Source organism: Halyomorpha halys, unplaced genomic scaffold (assembly GCF_000696795.3).
Source record: "Halyomorpha halys isolate HHAL.00 unplaced genomic scaffold, Hhal_1.1 Scaffold1416.1, whole genome shotgun sequence".
NCBI lineage: Eukaryota > Metazoa > Arthropoda > Insecta > Hemiptera > Pentatomidae > Halyomorpha > Halyomorpha halys.
This window is the reverse complement of record NW_027114849.1, coordinates 74,632-94,163: the sequence shown is the minus strand read 5'-3', so window position 1 is coordinate 94,163 and position 19,532 is coordinate 74,632. Positions and strand designations below refer to the sequence as shown.

Below are 19,532 nucleotides of genomic sequence, written 5' to 3'. Positions count from 1 at the left end.
TGAAACTCAGGTCGAAACGTCGGCATAAAATAAATAAATATGGTTTTGTTTATTTATGTTGTTCTTTGCTGACCGCACCCCCCGACAAACTTGTTCAAGTTTAAATTGTTATGGTTGTTAAAAAACATCGGCTTAAAAACCTCGATGTTTTCATAACATCGACATCGATGTCGCATCCCTAGGGGCTGGTATTTGAGATTTAACTGAACTTATAGTAGTTATTTTATTTTATCACATTCCTGATGATTATTCAATTATTTCTCTGGTTATAATAGTTTTGATTGTTATTCAGTCGACTTAAAATATGTGTTTTAGTGTTTATGGTTTTTCTTAGCCTTAGTTTTATTATGAAAATGTAAATTTTACTCATGTAAAATCATTATTGAGTTTACTTAATTGAAAATATGAAAAAGTTTAATTTGATTACGTTTGATATCAGTGGCACATTATTAACTTTTCGTAAGTCTATAGGTGAAATCTATTCAGATGCTGCTAAACACTTTGGAATTACCGTTGATCCTGCTATAATAACTAAAAGGGTTGATAGGCATATGTCTGAAATGTGTCAACAGCATCCTAATTATGGGCTAAATTCAGGTCTTGGGTGGCAAAATTGGTGGAGGATGGTGGTATCGAAAAGTTTTGATTCTATTGAAATTAATGGTCAACATTCTAAGTATTTAGCGCAGCTGTCAGATCACTTAATCAAAAACTTTTCCAATAAGAATGAGTATAAACTGATGGAAGGCTCTGTGGATATTCTAGAATTTCTTGAAAAAAAAGGTGTACACACCGGTGTAATATCAAATTTTGATCCAAGGCTCCACACAATACTTGAGGACATAGGCATTCGTAAATATTTTACTTTTGTTATAACATCTTATGAAGCAGGATTTTTGAAACCTGATGAACGAATATTCAAAGAAGCTGAGAAAAAGTACATCGATTTGGGGAATAAATTTGACAGAAGTACTACTGTGCACATTGGTGATTCTTTGAAGTATGATTATTGTGGTGCAAGAAATGCTGGATGGAGTGCAATATTAATTGATCCATCAAAGGAAAAGAATTGTGCTGAAAGTAATTCACCAATTTTTAACAATTTATATGAATTGAAAGAACAATTTATCAAAACTTTTAGGACTTGAAATATTATCTTCCTGTTAGGTTTTGTTTTAGGAGCCTTTTTTACTTATTATTTTAGTAACGTGTTATTTAAGGATTTTTGTTTATTTTCAATTTCTATATACAATTTATTTAGTATAACATTTCATTAATTTTAAGTAACTTGCATAATTATAGGGTGCAAAACCCAATTATGCAATGAGGAGCCAATTGATATATTTTTTTTTTAATTGTGTTTTATAAACTGTATTGATAACTTTTCATTCTTCAATTTAACCTAGCCATGATTCTCCTATGTGATATTACTTGAAATGTTGTGCCTTGGATTTTTGTTATGAAATTAAAACTCTTAAACCAAATCATTGATCTAGTATATTAAACATAATTTCACAAAATTGCAGTCGATTTCTTATATGTTTGGGTTCAAGTCAAATTTTGTTTTGGGTACATATTCGCAAGTACTCGTTAAAACAATAAATTTGTTATAGCTACACATATTTGTACTTGTGAGACTTCATTAATCTAATTATAGATTGCATTTTAAAAATTTTTAATTTTTGGTCAAAAGATGTACCTCCATTTTTGTTTTGTTTATAACTTCACGTTTCTAATTTAATATGTTCCACTTTAAGAACTATACATATAAAATATACTTACCTACTTGTTAAACTAAAAAATACAGTGTGCTTGATTCTTCCCTCATTTAGATTTCCATAGTTTTTGTTATGCAAATCAGCTCTATTAATAAAAACTAATATTTTGATAAATGAGAAGTATAATTTAAAATTTATTAATGTATACCCATGATTTGTTTAAACATATCGCAATATCTTTTTCTTTATATTTTTTTTTTTACTATGTTTTAACTTAGATTTTATAAATTAAAAAATAAAATGTGTTACCTTATAGTGTTTAAGTGTATCTTTGACTAACCATTATAAGGGACTTATAACTTTTTAAATGTAATTTCTATGATGTATGACATCCTTTCTTCAGAAGCACTAAACCGCCCTGTTTACTTATGTCTGTTAGTTTAGAAGTTCTTAATATACCTGATAATTGATCAAAATTAAATACTCGAGATAGTGAAAAAATGATTTATGCTATCTTGTATTTCTTAAAATGTATTGGCCTAACAAAATAAGTTGAACCCTTGAATGGTTTTTATCATTACTTCCTCCCATTTATAAGCTCAAGTACTTCAAAATCATTAAAATATATTTTAAAAACAATGAAATTGTTAAAAATCAGATTGGAACTTAACCTGATATTTACAATTTTATTTATTGAATATTTATGTTCAGTGCCCAATTACATAAATTTAGTGTACATATTTATGTACTTTAATTTGTTTTTCCACACTCCTTCTCTAGAGACCTTTATAAATTACAATAAAGAGATTAAGAATAAGAAAATGATCCTAAAACCATAAGAAACAGTAACCAAGTATTAGGTAGTAAAACAAGCTTTGTCTGAATTTTATGTTGTTTAGTTGAAACATGTGTTATCTAACATTTATTGTGAATTGAAGTTTCTGGTATCATCGAATTCTTTGGAGCCAATTTCATAAATATTGAAAGAATCTACAGTAAATTTGTATTTTTTAAAGCAATAAAGTTGATACTAACTTAAAGTAAGTGAAACATTTTACATTGTGAAAAGTCTTGTTTATTCAGTTCCAATGTTTTACTGTCTCGAAAGAATATTTATGTACATTGGATTCATAATACATTTAATCTCCTTGGTTTTAAACTAAATTCAACCAACGTTTGAGCATCATGTTTATTCCAGATGCAAAATAACTTGAGTTTTTTTACTGAAAGAAATTTTTCTTTGCTGACTCCTCTGTTATCTGTTTTGAAATTCTTCTCTCTAACCTGAAAAGTATTATTTCTGTCTAATAATTGACAGTCGACTTCCCCAGTGATCGTTTCATTTGTTTTTAACAGTTAAATTAAAAGAGCATAAATTTCACAAATATTCCTTTGTCACTTCCATGTTGAATACTGAATTACTAATTAAGATTTTGTTCTGTTAACAATTTAATACTAAGAACTGGAATTTTAATTTTAATAATGACAAATCTCAAAATTTTATAGATACTAAGATCTTATTTAATGGAGGTATTGGAATTAACAGAAAATGTATGATTAAATTAATTAGTTTTTTAACAAATGCTGATAAGATGGCATATTTTTAAACAGAAGTAGATAACATTGGTGATTTGTTATTAATGGAATTATAAGTACAAGATCATTTCAACAGTAGTAGGGAAATTGAACATAAATCTATAAAATATGAGTTAACAGTATACCAGGTTGATTGATTACCTTTTTATTGGTGAGCATTAAGAGCTTAGAGAAAATGATTTTGGAGAGGGTCTTGTAAAGGCACTGAAGAAAGACTATGCCAGATTAATTGCAGCAGTTGAATACTGTTTCTCTTTTTGTATATATGATAGTCAAGTATTTGGTTACATTGTTTGTATATCCCTTCAGGTATTCAGTTGTTAAGAATCAAATCATGAATTCCTTCACTATTGTATAATTCAGGTATTCCCTGGAGTAAAAGTTGGGGATATTTTCCCAAATTAACTATAATTTGCTGATAATATGGTATGAATAGAGTGACTGTATTTGAAATAAATTAAGAATGGTTAAATAGGCATGTAAACCTCTTTCCCTGAAATGATATAGTACAATACTGATTGAGCCAAATGGAGTACAATATGGGTTGGTTGTTAAAATTTAAATTAATTTTGACTAGATTGAAATGAGGTTACATGATTAATAAAAGATATTCTGGTTGATTGTTGTGATATTCTTATTGAGATTTGATAGAACTTGAAGACTGGTCTATCTCTTGTGCTTTCTTTTTTCATCCTGTCTCTGTCCTTGCATGAGTGGGGTGAACTCACTCATGGTGAATTGTAGAACAGTAGCAAAAATGGTGTTGCTTTAATGAGAATGTGCTTACTCTTTAACCTGTACAGACCAATACTCTTCTTTCATGTGTTTGCCACAAGAGGGTTGCATCTCAAAGTCCCATTCAGAATGTTTGAGGGGTTTTCTGAAACAACTATCTTTTGTTTCAGGACTAATGGAATCATACCACCATTGATTATATTACACAATACTAATTGATAAGTGATCATCCAAATCTTAAAATGGTTTCCCTCACCCTCTCTCTCAAATACATTCTTATTCTTTATTAAGTCCTTAATTGAAAGCTGGTGCTGTTAACTTTATAAACAGATCAGCTTCATATCCCATTTTATGCATCTTGATTTGTATACTTAATCATTTTTTTTTTTTTTTTAGGGAACAAAGAATATTCAAAATGTCAGAGTACAATAACTATTGACCATCATGTAATGGGAGACCAGAGATAAGAACTTGTGAACTAGGTACATGATGGCAGCTGGTTTCGGTAGAACTAAGTTTAATTGAATAAAAATGGGTTTTATTAATTTAATAAATAAACCTTTTTAGTAAATGGAAAAAAGGCTTTATTAAATACATAATTAAACTAACTGAAAAGTTAACACTAAAGTAAAGTATGGCAAATCAAAACATATGGTAGTACTAATAACAAAAGAATAAATAAAAATAAAAACATATGATACTATTGGGTATTAAGATATTTCATCAATTCTGCCCCTCTTCATTTAAGGACATAGTCTTCCATAAGTAATGGAGGCTGTCTGGTTCTTGTTGACCTTCGGAATACCAGTTGAGGGCTGGGTTGAGACTTGGCTGGAGAGGGAGCTCTTTCAACAGCTGGTCCCTTTTGATTCTTTAATGATTCTCTCCAATTCTGGGTGTCACTGGTGCTTAAGTTCCTGGTTGGTGAGTCCAATCTAGATACTTTGACTTGGGTGATATCAGAAGGATTGAGTGAGTTTTCAGTGACTGGACCTAGGTTCATGAGGAGTGGTGGTTGTAACTGTGGATAGCAGAGAGTGGATCCAGTGAAACGCTTCTGGCAATACCTTCTCCCATTGTGATGCAATAAGACCTTTGGATTTTAAAGCGAGTGAAATAGTTTTCCATATTATACTGTTGTAGTGCTAAACTTGTCCATTGCCATATGGATTATATGATGTGGTTCAACTGGTAGCAACTCCATTTGAATGAAGAAAATCCTGAAGTTCTTTGGATAAGAAAGATGTTCCTTTATCTGTGTGAATGTATGATGGGTATCCAAAGAGGGTAAAGATCTGGTTTAGGGCCTGAATAATTTCATAGAATTTTATCGATTGTATAGGGTAGATTCTGACTTTTCACACAGTGAGCCATCTGTGTAATACCAGGGTGACAGAGAGAGCAATGAAGATGAACTAACCAGTTGATGGTATGTAATGAGCTGACAGTTCTAGAGAAAGCATCTGCTGCAATATTCTCTTTACCAGGTCGATAGATAATGTCATATTTATAAGAAGCTAGTTCTAAACGTCATCTTGTAAAGTTTTTCCGGGATGCCGAATATCAAACATAAAAGTAATGGATTTTTGATCTGCCAATAGTTGAAATTTTCGTCCCACCAGGTAATGCTTCCATTTCAATTATGGTATAGGCTTCGTTCTCCAACTGGCGAATGATGCTGTTTGCTTTTAGACAGAGTTTTGAGTAGAAAACGACAGGTCGTTTATTTTGTGTCAGAATAGCTGCAAATGCTACATCAGAGGCATCTGTTTCTACGCAGAATGGAATATCATCATCAATATTTACGACGAAGGATTTAAGTATGCAGTTCCGTAAGTTGTTGAAATCTTGGATTTATTGTCCATCCATTGTGAATATCTTACAATTTACCAATCTACGTATCATATCAGAAAACTTTGTAACCCATTTAGAATAGTTAGTAAACATCCTAACAGCTCGCTGTAAAGATGCTTTGTTTTTGGGTATAGGGAAATCAATCAACGGCTTCAATCTGTCAGGATCTGGTTTTAGTATGTTGTTCTCGATAAGGTATCCTAGAAATTTTATAGATCTTAAATTGAAATGTGATTTTTCTTTGTTAATAGTTAAGTTATATTTCTTACAAACATATAAAAACTTTTCTAGATTTAAGTCATGCTCGGCTTTGTTGGATAATTTATTTGTGGATCTGTGGCAACACTGTCTCCACCACGTTTCATGTATAACCTTACACATTGTTTATAAGAGTTAGTGTCTCTTCTATTGTCCCGTTTCGTGTTGTTACTGTGTTCAATAAATATTGTCATAACTCCATGACCTGTGCCATCTTTTGCCCTAAACTATAGAATCTTAGATTCAACAGGTTATGGGTCCAGTGACTGTAAATTCGTTTTCGAGTTTCGTCCAAATCGTTATTGTTCTTTTCGCGAATCCGCTATGTCTGAGCACCAGTCGCTGCGGGTTGAACGTCTAAACGGACGAGAAAATTTCGACACGTGGAAATTCGCAGTGCAGGCCAATCTAGAAGATTTGGAGCTGTGGGAATGTATAACAACAAAAACGGATCTCGACAAGAAGCAAGACACGAAATGTCGTTCCAAGTTAATCTTATTGGTTGAACCGGTGAATTATGTACACAATCAAAATATGACTACCGCCAAACAAGCATGGGAAAACCTATCGAAAGCTTTTCAGGACGATCGATTGACGAGGCGGACTTCTCCGTATACTTATAACTACAAAACTAGAAGACTGTAGTTCCGTAGAAGAATATGTGAACCGGATAGTTACAACCCTGCATAAGTTAACGTCAGTCGGTCTCACAGTGAGTGATGAATGGGTTGGAACAATCCTTCTTGCCGGATTACCAAGCCGTTTGGAACCCATGATTATGGTCATTGAGTTCGGCCACGGCAGTAACTGCCGATTCGGTTAAAACAAAACTATTGCAAGACCTTTCCATTGTAAAATCAAGCTTAGAAAATAATAATTGTGACTACTCAAATTCCGCTTTGTACGGTCATAGTTCCAAAGGAGGTTCCGTTCAGTGTAACGGAATTCAGAAATTCAAAAAATATGAGCAAGGTAAAGCCGATAAAAAGCCTTTTAAAGGTCCTAGCTATTTTCAGTGTAACGGTTACGGACACATCGCCAAGAACTGTCCTTCACCCGGGACTGGTCGGAGCGGAAATAATCCGAACAAGGGTGCAGATACGACGCTGTTTGCAGCATTTTCTACACGATCCTCTGATAATTCTGAATTTTTTCTAGACAGTGGTGCGTCTTGTCACCTCTGTAGAAGCTCTGAAATGTTGAAAAATTCGAGAAAGGCTGAAAAAATACCTATCAGTGCTGCTAACAATGAGAGAATGACGTCAGATACCGTCGGCGATATTTCATTACCAGTGACGATTTCAGGTAATAATCCCATAAAAATAAATGTAAACAATGTATATTATGTTCCAGAACTAGAGGTCAACTTGCTATCAGTGAGTCAAATTGTCAGTAAAGGACATTGCGTGGTGTTTAATAGCTAGGGAGATAAAATATTCAATAGCCAGAGGCAACTAATGGCCTCTGCCAGTTTGATAAATAATTTATTTAAATTAGACGCTCCTGCTAGTTCTAAGTTAGCATTGACAACTAAATGAGAGATGAAACTGTGGCATCAGTGCATGACACATTTGAACTACAACTTTGTAAGTTGGGTACCATTTCTAATGCTTTCAACATTTCTAGTGAAAAACGTAACATTGCCTGTGATATTTGCACGTTGGGAAAAAGCCACCGTTTACCTTTCTCCAAGAGTGACTCCACTACCGAACGCTGTTTACAATTAGTGCACCCAGACCTTGTAGGACCGATGGAGGTACAGTTTAGGAGGTTTCAGATATTTGTTAACATTTTTAGATGACTTCAGTCACAAGTCATTCGTCTATTTCTTGAAATCAAAGGATCAAGTCACCGATTATTTCAAAATTTTCAAATAATTTGTTGAAAATCAGTCTGACAGCAAGATTAAAATTCTACGTTCTGACAAAGGAGGAGAGTTCTGCAATAAAAAATTAAGTGAGTTTTTGGAGTCATCGGGTATTGTACATCAGACCTGTCCTTACTCACCATAGCAAAATGGAACGGCTGAGCGTCTTAACCATTCTCTGTTAGATCGTGCAAGATGTCTACTGATAGAGTCAGGACTCCCAACCGATTTTTGGGTAGAAGCTGTAAACTGTGCTGTTACAACTCCAGAACAAGTGTGGACAGCTAAGAAACCTGCTCTTCAACATCTTCGAATTTTTGGCTTTAAGGCATATGCTCACATTCCTACACCGAAGCAAACTAAACTCAGCCCCAGATCTACGCCTTGCATATTTGTAGGATATTGTCAAGACACAAAAGGGTACAGGTTGTATGACCTCAGAAGAAAATTACTTTCATATCAAGAGATGTAACATTCTCCGAAAATCAATGGGGCAGTTCATTAATAGAAAACACTTCGGAAGGTACCGATAAAAACTTCTATGTACTTCCCAACGAATCCAATTTGGAAGAGGAAATTGTTGTGGAAAATTCTAATTCTGGCTTCGACGACACGACAGAACCACAGCCATCCACCGATGATTCTTTGGAGAGAGACATAGAGTCTGACAGCGGTCGTCACAACACTATCAAGCATTGAATATTCCTCCACATCTACAGAAACCAGCTGCAATCAAGATGATGACCTGGACTTTGTTCCACCAAAGAGTGTTTTGACATCAACACGACAACCAACATCGACCAGACCTGAGAGAAACAGGCGACCACCATGTACACTGGAGGATGTTGTAACTTATTCAGCATTCTCAACTGGGTCCGAGCTGTCAGATCCGATGTCCTATGATGAAGCGTTACTTCATCAGGATAATCAATTGTGGGTTGATGTTATGGAGCGACCCATCCACATGCTCGTGCATGTCTGAGTTCGCCATGGCTTGGCCAACATATAGAGGCCCCTTTACACATTGTATATACGAGTTAGTGTCTTCTATTGTTCCGTTGTGTGTTGTTACTGTGTTCAATAAATATTGTCATAACTCTATGACTTGTGTTATCTTTTTCCCTAAGCTATAGAATCTTAGATTCAACAGGCTTGGTGTTTCCCACTGACTGCCACATCATCGAAACAAACGTTAACGCCTTTAAATCTTCTTTTAGGGATGCAACATCGATGTCGATATTTTATGTTTGTCCCAATTTTTCAATTATTTTTTTTCCCCCAAAAGTAACTAAATGAAAAAAAAAATTACAGTGTAAACAGATTCCTATCAACAATGTGGTGGGATAAAAAAGAACCTCCAACCTTCACGTCGTTATCAATTATATTGATCTTATAATATAACGATTATCAAAGATAAATTAAGTTTTAAAACATCTATGCTCAATATTAAAATTTCATTGCTTACAAATCTTTGCCAAAAATACATCGATGTTTTTGAACAACCATTTCAGTAACATAAGGTCTGTTCCAACGCCGACGTATACTCCGGCCAGTCGGAAGTGTTTTTTGCAAAAAATAATGCAACATTGCCCAAAATGCATCGATGTTTTTGAATACCTATTTCAGTAACATAAGGTGTGTTCCACCGATCACACCTTCTACGCCTGTCAGAAGTGGTTTTTTGAACAAAGAATCCGACATACACTACAAAAAACATCGATGTTTTAAAATATCAATGGTCAATATTAAAATAACGTTGCTTACAATACATTACCCAAAATACATCGATGTTTTTGAACATCCATTTTAGTAACATAAAGTTACAACGATCACGCATTCTACGGCCTGTCAGAAGTGGTTTTTGAAACAAAGAATCAGACATCGAGTACAAAAAACATCGATTTTTTAAAATATCGTTGCTTACAATACATTACCCAAAATACATCGATGTTTTTTAACAACGATTACAGAAAAGTAAGGTCTGTTCGAGCGATCACACATTCTTCGGCCAGTCAGAAGTGGTTTTTAAAATAAAGAATCCAGCATCGATGTTTTAAAATATCGTTGCTTACAATACATTACCCAAAATACATCGATGTTTTTGAACAACTATTTCAGAAACATAAGGACTGTTCCAACGATCACGCATTCTCTGGCCTGTCAGAAGTGGTTTTTGAAACAAATAATCCGACATCAATTATAAAAAAATCCTTGATGTTTTAAAATATCGTTGGTTACAATACATCACCCAAAAGACGTAGATTTTTTTGAACATCCATTAAAGTAACATAAGGTCTAATCCTACGACATCGATTTTTTTTGTAGTCGATGTCCTATTCTATGATTGAAAAAGCACTCCTGACTGGCCGGATCATGCGTAGTCGTTGGAACGGACCTTATGTTACCCAAATAGATGTTCGTAAACATCGATGTATTTTGTGTAATGTATTGTAACCAACGATATTTTAAACATCGATGTTTAGTAGTCGATGTTGGATTCTTTGTTTCAAAAACCACTTCTGACAGGTCGCAGAATTCGTGATCGTTGGGACAAACCTTATGTTTCTGAAATAGTTGTTCAAAAACATCAATGTATTTTGGGTAATGTATTGTAAGCAACGATATTTAAAAACATCGATGTTTTTTGTAGTAGATGTCTTATTCTTTGATTAAAAAAGTACTTCTGTCTGGCCGGAGCATGATTAGTCGTTGGAACAGACCTTATGGTTAAAAAAAAACATCGATGTTGAAAAACGTCGTTGTTTTTTCAACATAGATGTTTTAGTATCGAACATCGATGTCGCATCTATACCTTATATTGTTATGATCTCATTTATCTTTCTATGAAATGCCGAGACTACATTGGTTATACCCATTGGAATTCTTTTGAATTGCCAGTTTCCCAGCAGCCTCAGAGGGGGTTTAGGGACGGTTCTCTTTTTGTATTGGGATCTGAAAATAAGCGCTTTTGAGATCAATATTGCTGTGAATATTATATTTAGCCACCCTAGAGGAGATTTTCTCCATAGAAGGGATAGGGTATGTGTTGTAAACATTGATGAGGAATAAATAATAAGCACTGACTTAGAAACATTTCTTAGTTTATAATAATTGACATAATTATGAAAACTCTTTATGTTTTCTAACATTAACAATCACACAACACTTGTATACACACTGATTCCATAGCATCATGAAAACCTTCTCAACTGTTACTATCGATAATCAATACAAATCACTACAATCTCCCACAATAATTAAAAGAACTAGTACAATAATACAACATATAATGTAACAGAACGACATAATAGTAAGTAGCGTAGACCTAGGGGTTCATCTGTCAATAAAAAAAAAGAAATAATAGGATGTAATACTAATTAGGGAATAATACTAATTTACCAATTGAACTTCGTCTCTCAAGTAAGCTGGTGGTCGCCATAACCTCTGTGGCCTTGATTGTGCTGGTCTTGGCTGGGCTACCACCTCAATTTGTGGATCCTCTGGCATGGCTGGTTCATTGTTTGGAGGAAAACGCTGGACAATAGGGATGGTCGGTATAAACCTCCCTGGAGGTGACAGTTGCTGTTGTGTCCTGGGAAGGGAGGTGTTGCCAGCAGGTTGGTCGCTCCTTTGTCGATTATTTGAAGAACTCTCTTCAAAGAAAACATGCCGAGTAACCTCTATGCGACACAATTGGTCTATATGACGTTTTAGCGTATATCCATTATCTAGCTGGACTCTGTAGTGGAGTCTCCAATATTTTTCGATGATGATGCCTGGCTTAAATATCTCTTTCCCACCAGTCAACATTTTGACTATGGCGGAGTCACCGACACTAAAAGGTGTAGCACGATAGCGGAACAAGATATTGCAAATTTTGGACAGTAGACTGCCTGGTATTGATTCCATGGCATCGAGTTTGTGAGTCAAATTCAATAAATTCTGAGCTGGTGAAAACAGAAGAATTATCGGAGACCATAATTTCAGGAAGACCTTGTACACTAAATATATCTTGAAGGTATTCAACTATGGACACAGAAGTTGGTGTTGATTTAGAAATTCTAACTTCTGGCCATTTTGATTTAGCATCAATTAGAATAAATAGATAATGTTCATCCTTGGGTCCGGCATAATCGATGTGAACTTGTTGAAAATTTGCAGTCGGTTCCTCCCATAGGTGTAGGGGGGCACTAGGTGGTGCTTAGGTAGTTTATGCACATGCTTTGCAGCTTTTCACAAATGCCTCTATGGCACGATCAATGTTGGTCCAAAAACAATATCTTTTGGCTTTTCATCTTTTAAAATAAAAAATTAGAACCTTTAGAAAGGCTTTTATTCATTTAAATGTAGACATAAACATTTGAACACCAATGAGATGAAAACAAATGAAATAATAACAATAGACAGACAAAGCAGAGAGATTACAGTGTTACCATAACATTTCCCCCCTCTTTAATTAATTAGTAACATAGTCTTTTAGGTAGGAAGGAACTCTTACGGTCCTCTGAGGCCTTTTTTTGTATTGAGACAAGGGTTCATCAGGTGAAGGTATTATTCCAGTACTCAGAGGCCTTCGACTGTCCTGAATCAAGGGCCCATCCAGAGTTTCCACACAAGGTAGAGTAGTTTGTCTTTCTTCAGATACAGCACCAGAACTTGTTCGCTATGCACCTCCTGATTACAGTTCTCGTTGCCATCAGATAGCTGCACAAGTTGCGGTCACTCATCAGTAGAAGATAAATTGGATGTGGGCTGCTGGATCAGATGAATGTCACCTCATGGTGCCAATTGCCGTAATTGACTCAGAGCCATCCTTCTGTCTAATGAAAGGATATTGGGGGTTTACTTCCAAGAGTTCCACCAATTCAACCATATCCTTATATTTGCTATTTTATACATTTCTTTTAACTAGGACTGTTGCATTTGGTATCAACTATGATGGGATGGGATTTCCGTTTGCAGTCCGATGCGGGTAGTGTGTTCTCTCAAGTCTCTTACGGTATTGGTGAAAGGTCTCTTTAGACTCATCAAAATTGTTATTATTTTGAGATAATACATTATTCTTTATGACTTGAAGAATTTCACTACTCATGTTTATCCTATAAGATTATTGTATCAATTCACATGTTAATATGTAAATAATAATAATAATATAAAAAAAAAAAAAAACATCAAATCTGTAAATACTTTAAAACAATAAAGAGAGATGGTAAAAGGGAATGCATTGAACCGCAAATAAAAGCGTACTCACAGGCGGCCTGCCTATAATACAAGTGAAGGGAGGCGTAAACAGTCTGGTGGACACCGGGAGCTCGAGTACAATCGTGTGATGAGGAGCATTGTCGGAAAAGTACCGCATAGTCATCGATCCCGATATATGAAAACATTTTGGATAGATTAGGTGGAGCTAAAATTTTTAGCATGCTCGACTTAAAGGCGGGCCACCATTAAATTAAAATGCATCCCAGGGACCAGCTCAAGACCGCTTCCACCTTCGAACGTGGTCATTATGATGTACAAGGATGCCATTTGGTCTTAAGAAGGCACCCGTGACTTTCCAGAGGCTGATGGATGAGTCCCTGAGAGGACTGGACGAGGCAGTATGTCAGGTTTACATGGACGACTTATTGGTGTTCAGCAAAGCAAAGGACCATGTGGACCATCTAAGGAGTGTGTTCCAGCGCATGAGGGAGTTTGGCCTAAAATTATCCAGAGAGAAGTCGGTGTTAGGGCAGAACCGGATTTTTTGGGGCACACTATCTTCAAAGACGGTGTGAGACCAGACATACAGAAGATATCGGCCCTGCGAAGGATGGCAGTATCCAAAGACGTGAAAGAAGTGCGACGATTGCTAAACTATTACAGAAGATTCGTACCGGACATGGCTAAATATCTTATACAATCTACTGAAGAAAGGGAATACAGTTAAGATAACACCTCAGATGGAGAACAACGTCCGGAAGTGCATAGAGAGGCTACAGAGGGAACCGGTCCTGGCATTCTCTGTTTTCAAGAAGAAATTTACCCACACGAGTAATGCAAGCGAATACGCTCCCGGGGCAGTGTTATCGCAGGAATAAGAAGAAGGAGAACGCCCTATAGTCGACGTCCCACTGATGTGGAGATCCACTATAGCGCCCTGAAACGAGAGTTACTGGTAATCGTGTGGGCAGTGAAAAACTTCCGGCCATATATTTTTAGAAGATGTTTTCGGGTACACACTGACCATAGACCATTGCAGTGGGTTGGTAAACTGAGGGAGACATCTGCTCGGATCACCAGATGGAAAGAGATCCTCAGCCAGTACAACATGGACATTGCATATAAGCCTAGGAAGGACAACGTGGTCGCGGACTGGCGTTCAAGGGCCGTAATGATTAATCCAATCGAGGATGAGAAAGGTGAACCATCTGGAAGCGGGAGACAGTTCCTTAGAGAATGAACCCCAGGGGAAGAAGAAAAACAAGAAATGCCAGACACTGAGAAGAGAGTAGACAGATCTGAAGACGAAGAGTCCATTGCAAGTAGACCCACGAAAATGGAAGAGTTAAACGAGATCGTGAATGACAAATGTCGCCAGATCATCTGGAAAACCAAGACTTCTGGATCAATGAAAATTGTAGTAGTGCAGCTGTAGTATCTCAACCATCTGGTGTCAAAGAAAATCAGATTTGCAAAGTATCGAAAAATGCATCTAAAGCGGGACAGACCCACCACCTGTATATTGGCAATGCAGTTCTTTGGAACAAGGTTCACGTCTCTGACGGGCGGAAAAATCGGTATAGACCGAAAATTTATTTGGGAGTTGAAACTACCTTACTTTTAGTCTCAAGAAAAAAAATTTTTTTCTTCACTCTGAATTATGGCCGGTAACGGACTAGTGAGAACAGCAGTTCTAAACATTGAGGGTCTGAACTTTAACAACTCACTTCCTGCTGTAGCCAATCAACCTGTAGCTCCAGCAGAGACGCAGCCACTACCTGAAGATGAGGTAACAAGGCTTTGAAATTTTGATAGAAACAGAAAAATAAATCTTGAAAAAACTAGACTAATGAAATTGTTATCAAACCTTGTAGTCTTCAGAAAAACTGATGAAATTCCTTTTTCTTAATTTTTCAGACAAAGAATTTTAAAAACGATGTCGAAAACTCCTAGAAATTTTACTTTAATAATTTGTATTTTCCTTAATGCTTGGTGTAACATCTAATAAGGCTTATTATGTATGATTATAAAAACAATTTTTTTTTTTGCATAAATATTTAGACATTTCAAAATTTATTTTTCTAATACTTTACCAGTATTAATAAACAATTCTGGAGATTAATTTTCATCATTATAGTAGCCATGATCAATTGGAGGTATATATTTTAATGTCCTTTTTCACAGTTACAGTGCATTGGCTTGCATAGAATTAATTCTTAACTTACTTTTCATCTGTAGGAAGCTATAGCAATCATCTGAATCAATTTTTGAGTAGTCTACTGATTTAGTTTTTGATTCTGACATAATTGCAAGTTATCAACAAGAATGCAGAGTACAGAATGGGGAAGTATTATTATTTAAAGGCAGTTATGGAAGGATTGAGGAACAGGTGTTTTCCTAAAATTTCTTATTTTTGACAAAAACAGACTTAATCATTGTATTAACTGAATAATTCAATTATAAACTTTCAGAATAAATAACATTATTATTCGAAGTTATTCATTATTTAAGAATCATCTTTGTGAGTCTTTAAGGACCTAACTTCATCCTTTCAGAAAACTTTTAAGATTACCTTGGTTGGTTATTTTGTTTTCTGGTAAATAATATTGCTGTCATTAGTGGTGCATTTGTTTATAAAATAAATTTAATCAGTATTTGTCAGTCCAAAGTAATGCAGTGAATATTTTAATAAAGGAGATCATAAAAATGTGGACTATCATTAACCTATTGTTAGAATGTGACATCTTGGGTGTCGTTCTTTTTTTATAACACATTGATTTTTCAGTTATGTGTATACAATTATGAGGTTAACACAACTTCTTTTCAGCAGTTGTAACAACTTAAGATCTGCGAAGGGTTTACCTGTCTTTGAGCTTACTTGGATGATTTATCTCTGATTTCTTTTCAGAACTTTGGAGACTTCTTGTAAATTTCAGTTTCAATGAAGATGGCAGCTCTGGTGGTGTTTAGAGATTCCTGCCACTTACAGGAAAGGTAAGAGCCTCTGTTGGCCTATAGGTGACATTAAATCAAACCAGGATATTTAAAGTTAGTTGTCAGAGATGCAAAGAAAAGGAAAACAAAAATATATATATATAAAGAGATAGAATAATTTTTATTGCATTCTTGAAACATTCTATACAATCAAGACCAATATCAGTCAAGATTTACATATTTAATTGCTATTAATGGTTATATACTTAAAAGTAGATATATTGTGCAATTTGAAATTTGAAAAGCAAATGAACAAAATTATGTTAAAACTGTACATTACCTTGTGTCAATAAAATATTAAGACAGGAATTAAATTTATTAACAATTAAATAAATAAATAAATTATTAATTTTTCATTCTATTATTATTGTATCAGGTAAGTATTTCAATTCTGTTATTAGCGATTTTTGAACAATATAGAAAAAATTTAGAATGAATTACTAATTGATTATTGACAATTTCTTTAACAGAATTAAAGTCTCATCCATTTAAAAAAATTAATGAACATAAAATCATTCTTACATTTTTTCAAGGAGGAACACTTTTGAGTAATCCTCAAGTAGATAGATATCCCTACGCCTTTTGACTACGTAGTTGTTATATTATTTGTTTCACTAAATTACTTCATACATACATTACAGGTTAAAAATATTAACTTATAAAATGAATATTAATGCTTGTTAAAAGAAATATTTCTTTATAACAATATTTACATTTTAGAATAACATTTCACTTCAGTAAAAGCGTCCTATTAGTATTGCAGTGCATTTTACATCTGCATACGATGTACAAACCTCAACACATGCCTGAGGTGTATTTATTTCTGAAATCACAATTGACTAGAACTTGAGTTATCAATTAAGCCCTGATAGTCTATATAGGCCTAACTGCTAATTTACAAATCAGCAACCTCTTTTTTTTTCTTTTTTTTTTTCTGTTAACCATAAGTCTAAGGGCTAATTTTATGCACTTTAAAAACTAAGATCTTAACAGAAATGATAGTGCTACATGTTCTTGTTGCTGGTGCAATATTTGCCCATGTTGATTTTTTTTTTTTTTTTCAAATTAGTTACTTTCTTCCATGGCTCTTCCATACTTTCAAAATAAATTGCAACTATAACATGAACATGCAACAGTATAAACATGCTTATAAAATGTGTAATTTCAGTATTGAATATTTTTTTTTTTTTTAGATTTAGTTTAAAAAATTGTCTATAAACATTCAGCTATTTCACTTTGTTTATTGCAAATATTAGAATATTTCTGATGGGCTCCAACAGCCGTAGTACATAATAAAATAAAGTTTACATTTTGTTCCAATGATCATTGGTTCAAATTTAGAATTTATGTTAATAAAAGTTGAATTAATGCAATTATTGGATTTTAGTAAGAAAACCTAATAATATTCTTAATGATTAAAGATCTATCAGATTATTATTATTATTTTTTTTTTTTATGATTGCAGTCAATGGAAAAAAATATTTTAACATGAATGTTACTTCCCATTAATGTATCTACAATTTGAGCATTAAGACTATATACAAACAAATATCTTAACAAAATTTTAAAACCAAGTGCTTTGATGAAAAAATGTATTTAACGAACCTCCATTCAATTTCTTGTACCACAATAGCTTTTAACATTTGCCATAGCAAATTAATTGATAATTATTTCAGTTGCCTGCAGTTTTTATCATTTAATAGAACTAAATATACGAAAGATGTGTCTTAGATAATTATTAGCAACAGTTCACAGTCGATACTCCATGAGGTAGTAGAGTTGTACATAATACAGCAAGAATCAATTATAAAAAAAATTAATTTAGAATCTTTTTTCAATTCTGTGGCAGTGGTTCATAAGAGAATTATTTTTGATAGTTATAAGAAAAATAAATAAATTTTTTATTTGAATTACATCAATAATAATAATGCATAATAAAGTATGAATAAATTATTTTAATTGATTTCTTGCTGTATTATATAATTATTTACAGAAATTTATCCGTAAGCCATTACAACCTCATTTTAAGCAGATCTGGTATCAAATATCAATTAATATGAATCACAGTATCTTTTTATTGTTAGCTACTTTTTACTCCTCTAGAAAGAATTATCAATGTATGAAAACCAGCAGTTGGTATAAAAGTACTTAACATTATTATTTTGCATATCGCTCATAATTCCTTTCTAAAACGACTCAATTATTATATAAAACAGTGAATAATTACAAACATTGGTCGAATAAATAAATATTACAATTATACATGCAAGAAAACACAAAATTCTCTTCTTTTTTTTTATTTTTTATTTATTTATTTTAGAAGGAAATGTTGGGCCTAAACATTATATAAAAATAATATATTTAATGACAACCAACTAAGCAGGCAAGAAAATCAAACGGACAACTTTTATTTATACATAATATATATTATATATACTGCATTATCAATATAATCTTCAATAAGAATTAATATCACATATCACATTACCCACATAAGACAAAATTATATAACACTGCTGCAGGCAACTTTTAATTGGTGCATCCTTAATTTGCTGAATATATTACAGAATATTCACAGTTACAATATAAATACTAAAAAGGTAACTGTATAAACAAGATATACATAAAACTGATATCTTGTTATTTAAAATTATTTTAAGCCTTGATAATGAAAATATATAAATTTGTGAAGAAGTATCGATAACAATCAAAACATAAGGTATGAAAAATGATTAGACCTAGTTATATTTTTTATATATTTTTTTAATTTCTTTTAATATGAAAATCATTGAAACCTACCCACTATAAATCATATATTTTCATATCCAGGCTTTAACTTTTTTTAAATTTATTTATTTTATAAAATAAAACATTACCCTCCATAAATGTCTGAGGCCTACTTAAAGGAAGAAAGATAAAATGTCTAATGTCATTTGGCAGCTGGATAAGTGAGCAAATGGTGCCTCTGTGAGAGTTAATAGGCAGGGGAGAGGTGTGTGGCCTGATCCCTGGGGAAGTTCCACCTGGCCCGCGGGAATCCCTCTCCCTCACCCTGACTGCAAACACCCCAACCATCACACAAATACGGTACAACACAAACCAGCTTCATTCTTGTCAGTCAGTCTCACTTCACGCTATTGCTCAATACGTTATAACAAAGGCCTTTCTCCACTAATTTATTCTTAGTGCAGCATTTAGTTAAATTTCACTTTATGTAAAAAAAATCTATGTACGATAAGTAATTGATAAAATTCTTTTTAAAGCCTTGTTCACATTCTACTCATTGTATATATATATATATATATATA

General features: G+C 33.6%; 2 protein-coding genes across 8 annotated transcripts in view; one reads left to right on the top strand and one right to left on the bottom strand.

The window, feature by feature from the left end:
• Positions 1-170: 170 nt before the first annotated feature.
• On the top strand, positions 171-4,752 carry LOC106689620 (haloacid dehalogenase-like hydrolase domain-containing protein 3). 2 transcript variants are annotated; one of them, XR_010844678.1, is made up of 2 exons: positions 171-2,758; positions 4,446-4,752. XR_010844678.1 is itself a non-coding variant. In XM_014434702.3 (2 exons), the coding sequence occupies exons 1-2, from the start codon at positions 405-407 to the stop codon at positions 4,514-4,516; spliced, it is 747 nt and encodes a 248-aa protein (XP_014290188.1). In that variant the 5' UTR covers positions 171-404; the 3' UTR covers positions 4,517-4,752. The 2 variants fall into 2 exon arrangements, 1 of the variants encoding a protein (XP_014290188.1); XM_014434702.3 differs by having other exon boundaries at positions 171-1,080.
• Positions 4,753-11,108: 6,356 nt separating this feature from the next.
• The window catches only part of Glut1 (Glucose transporter 1), a gene marked incomplete at its 5' end in the record, with an annotated part of 81,875 nt that continues 73,451 nt past the window's right edge, over positions 11,109-19,532 (bottom strand). For 5 of the 6 annotated variants that reach the window (XR_010844677.1, XM_067051946.1, XM_067051948.1 and 2 more), the window contains 1 exon segment: positions 17,105-19,280. Coding sequence is in view for 4 of the 6 variants with exons in the window: in XM_067051948.1 (XP_066908049.1) it covers positions 19,199-19,280 (82 nt within the window). 6 annotated transcript variants of the gene reach the window in all.

What these genes read in the sequence shown, in the direction of transcription:
- LOC106689620 (XM_014434702.3), top strand. Translation starts at nt 405, where the DNA reads ATGAAAAAGTTTAATTTGATTACGTTTGATATCAGTGGCACATTATTA. An exon ending in GGAAAAGAATTGTGCTGAAA is followed by an intron (nt 1,081 to 4,445) that starts GTAATTCACCAA and finishes TTTTTTTTTTAG; the next exon opens with GGAACAAAGAATATTCAAAA.